Source organism: Limulus polyphemus, unplaced genomic scaffold (assembly GCF_000517525.1).
Source record: "Limulus polyphemus unplaced genomic scaffold, Limulus_polyphemus-2.1.2 Scaffold18, whole genome shotgun sequence".
Lineage (NCBI taxonomy): Eukaryota > Metazoa > Arthropoda > Merostomata > Xiphosura > Limulidae > Limulus > Limulus polyphemus.
In genome coordinates this window covers 1,192,598-1,196,762 of record NW_013665628.1, presented here as the reverse complement: position 1 = coordinate 1,196,762, position 4,165 = coordinate 1,192,598, and the positions used below count along the sequence as shown (strand labels likewise).

At 34.8% G+C, this 4,165-nt stretch overlaps 1 protein-coding gene across 2 annotated transcripts in view; it reads right to left on the bottom strand.

Moving 5' to 3' along the window:
* Positions 1-788: 788 nt before the first annotated feature.
* Positions 789-4,165, bottom strand: part of LOC106457736 (dual 3',5'-cyclic-AMP and -GMP phosphodiesterase 11-like) — a 62,396-nt gene continuing 59,019 nt past the window's right edge. For both annotated transcript variants that reach the window (XM_013917185.2, XM_022383953.1), the window contains exon 20: positions 789-1,912. In XM_013917185.2, coding sequence (XP_013772639.1) covers positions 1,796-1,912 — 117 coding nt within the window. In that variant the 3' untranslated portion in view covers positions 789-1,795. The remainder of the gene's footprint in view (positions 1,913-4,165) is intronic.

Sequence of the window (4,165 nt, the reverse complement as noted above, 5' to 3'; positions counted from 1 at the left end):
TATATATATATATATATAACAACTGAGAGCATCATTCCGCGATTCTGTATTTTACGTTTATTCAGGTAATGCAGAGCAACTCAATATTGCTTGTTCACACTTTCAGATATCCCGGTATTTAGTTCACGACCCCTTTGTTTAAAACAAAATAACCCACAACCTTACAAGGAGTATCCTGAGTCAGGTTTTCCACAGTGCAATCAGTGTTATAGTTACTTTACGTGACAGCAATATTGATTTTTTTTTTTTTTTTTGCTTTCTTGATGACTATTGCTGAAGTTAATAAATGAGATTGTTCAACGCAACATGATTTTTACGCTCAGCTTGTTCAATAACATTTTTAGTCTCTATTATGATTTAGTCCAGTTTGCGATTTTTTCAACTTCAGTTGAGTTTTTGGCGCAAAGTAATTAGTCACTATAGACAAAGTGAAATATTTTAACACGACTTTGGTAGCTGAAAAGGTCGGTTAAACTGAATAAAAGTTAAAAATCAGGTCACGTTTATTTTTTCCTTCACTTTCCTTGACTGTTTTCCCTGATTTTTATCACATCCTGGCCCCCCACTGAATTCAAATTACGCCTAGTGGTATTCTGATGTCCCCAACACCCTTTAGCAAACGTACTTTTGATAAGCTTCATTAACTTCTAATATTATCCTCTCCAACATATTTTTCTTCAGATGCATATATAAAAAATAGAATATAATCATATGGAGAGATAATTAATTTTTAATAACATTCTTCATTCTAAAATAAAGGAAAAAATAGTCTAGTCAACCACTTCTGTTTTTCAACAACTCTTTTATTTCTAAGACGAAGGAGTTTCGAAATATTCTAAATTTCGCTGGACAGTACAAAAAAATTATCAGTTTATTTAACAATTTCACACAATAGACTGGAAGTTAGATAACAATCAGATACGATAAAAGACAAATAAAACGAAATAAGATAGATAAAAACAGGTGATAAAATATTAATTCACGAAGAAATTGCATGTCCTCTTGTGGTTAAGTTAAATACCCGTGCTACCAGTTTAACTATCCGGCAAATAAAACTTTTAACGTGACCCACCCCCCTCTTTTCCTAGTTGTGTACTTCACTTTGCTCAGTCACTTTCAGAAATTGGTTGTTCGATCGTGTGTAAGTCTCCGACAAACAAGAAGAAGATACGAAAAACTTGGGTTCGTGAAGTTTACTGATGCGGCGAATAATTATGTTACTCGTTGTGGATTTATGGATGGGTTGTATGATTCTGACAACGGTATTGGGATTTTTTTTTTTACCTTCCTTGATGATTTATAAAACAGTTACGCTATCGTTCAATTTCCACATATTAATTTTTCCTCTAGCAAACTGGTATTCCTTTATCTAATGAACATCATTATGCTTACAGCTCATAGAAGAAAAAATGGATTCGTTAAAAAAAAATTACTCCGTTAATAGTTTTTACATTTGATAAAATCCTCTATGATGAATTCACCAAGGTAAAGCTTTATTTCAGGAGACAAATCTACTTATTATGCAAGAATATGTTTCACGAAACTTTCACCTGCCACTAATCCCTGTATAACACATCAAGAAAAGTGAATCTTTTGTTTCTATGAACTCTATTTTAAAAAAAAAAAATCCCGTCAATCACGAATTGATTTCACATTTATTCATATAACATAACATAAAAATCTTCCTTCGTAAAGTCATTGATAGATAAGGCTATCATCAACTTGTAAAACAATATTTATTGGTGAATCCACGAAAGGATGTGTTAGTTTCTTCGAGGTCATACCAAAGGTCAATCTACACGTCTTCTTCCATTTCTTCTTTATTATTTTCTGCCATTTTAAGCCATTGTGACCGATTCGATTTCACACCTTCCAAAAGAGGCTCCAGTTTCTCCGAAATGTTAGCAAATGCCTATTGAAAATAAAGAAACAAAATGTTTAGGCAAATTTCTAGTTAATAAGAGAAGAAATTATCAACCATCGTTAAAGAATAAATCAAAAATTATTTTGAACTCAGATGCTGTTCTGTGGCGTGGCTTTATTTTTTCAGACCTATAACACAGAACATATCAGTGCAAGCACCATGCTAATAACGTCGAAACTTAGTGTTTATTATGCTGTGCTCTTATCAACTAATGGCAAGATGTGAAATAAGATTTGGTAAATCTTCCCCTTCCCTGCTTTGTTTGTTTTTTGAATTTCGCGCAAAGCTACACGAGGGCTATCTGCGCTAGCCGTCCCTAATTTAGCGGTGTAAGACTAGAGGGAAGGCAGCTAGTCATCACCACCCACCGTCAACTCTTTGGGCTACTCTTTTACTTAACGAATAGTGGGATTGACCGTCACATTATAACGCCTTCAAGGCTGAAAGGGCAAGCATGTTTGGTGGGACAGGGATTCAAACCTCGACCCACAGATTGCGAGTCGAGTTCCCTAACCACCTGGCCATGCCGGGCCTCCTTCCCTGCTTTAATTGTGCTAAGGGTAGAACGTATATTGAATCCACAACTTAAAAACAATACGTGCATTAAAACAACATAAAATTGGGCTGAATTATTGTTCCCCGATGGGAGAGCGGTAAGTTTACGGAATTACAACACTAAAATAGCCCAAAGGTGGTTTTGCTCTAAAACAAATAACAATGGCTGAATTATAATATAAAACTTGGAATTTTTTTTTCTTCAAATTGTCATATTTATTTTGCTTCTTGTTCTTAGCATTATTGTAATTTCTGTAGAAAACAACTAAAAATATATTTTCTCAAGTAAATGACTGCCTTTTCTTAGCACAGGTACTTTTAGAGTTTTTCCTCTTGTTTTTCCCCCCTCTATTTTAGGGACACGTCGCAATCACAAGGTACGACAAAATTGGCATTAGCCCTGTTAACTACGAAATTTTACCATGACTTCCTGTGAATTAGTGTTTATATTTTAGAAATTATGGCCCACACACTGTTTCAAATACAAAACGAATTTAAATAGAATTAAAGCCCAAGAAAATAAAATATGTATGGTAGTAGCAGTTTTAACTATTTCGCCGAAACGTCTTTGTGATTGCTCCTCCAACTGTTAAACATTTAAATATTGAACATGTCGAAGGCTTCGTTGAAACATTTCAAGGTATACTAAATAACATTTTTATGTTTTGCAAATCGTAAGACCACCACCATACATCGAATTCCAGGACAAACTGTAACGTTTCGCCGATGCTATATAATTTGTGTGTGTGTGTATGTGTTTACTCTCTTGCTCAGTGATCTGAGTTAAACACTGGTTTGGTTTGAATTTCGCGCAAATACATATCTGCGCTAGCCGTCCCTAATTTAGCAGTTTAAGATTAGAGGGAAGGCAGCTAGTCATCACCACCACCCACCGCCAACTCTTGGGCTAATCTTTTACCAACGAATAGTGGGATTGACCGTCACATTATAACGCCCCCACGGCTTAAAGGGCGAGCATGTTTGGTGGGACGGGGATTCGAGCCCGCGACCCGCAGATTGCGAGTCGAGCGCCCTAGCCACCTAGCCATGCCGGGCCTAGTTAAACACTGAGAGAAAATACATTCAACAAACGTTGTTGGATACATACATATTTACACAATTTAAAAAAATAAAACTTCCAGTTTTAATTACTAGTCGACAGTTGACGCATCGCTTCGCTATGTATTAAGGAAGAACTAGTAGCGTTCCTAATAACGAATACATTTCTCTATATATAACTGTTGGTGTTATTTCATAAATGAAGGAAGGAAAAATTTCTTGACTACAAGCTTCTGAACTAAGTAGTTTCTTAGCAACTTCTTAGATAATTAAGTTTTGACGAAAAGAACACGCAGGCGCAGCAGACTAAAAGGAAATACGAAGATTATGCAAGTTAAATTTCTGCGGGAAACCTCATTGAAGGTTCCAAAATGGGCTTGTAAATGTACACTACAATTTTATTTATTAGAACTGTGACTCAAATTATTAAAATATCTCAATATAGTTGAAATAATATATTAGATACGTGATGGATTTATTATATATATGTATGTGCTAATATCGATGTTTGTTTAAATTACATGTATATTTAGAATTGTACATAACTTATATGTATTGCAAAACTCCCGCCTATTCTTATAAAATTGTAGATTGTTTGTTTGAAGTTAAGCACAAAGTTACACAATG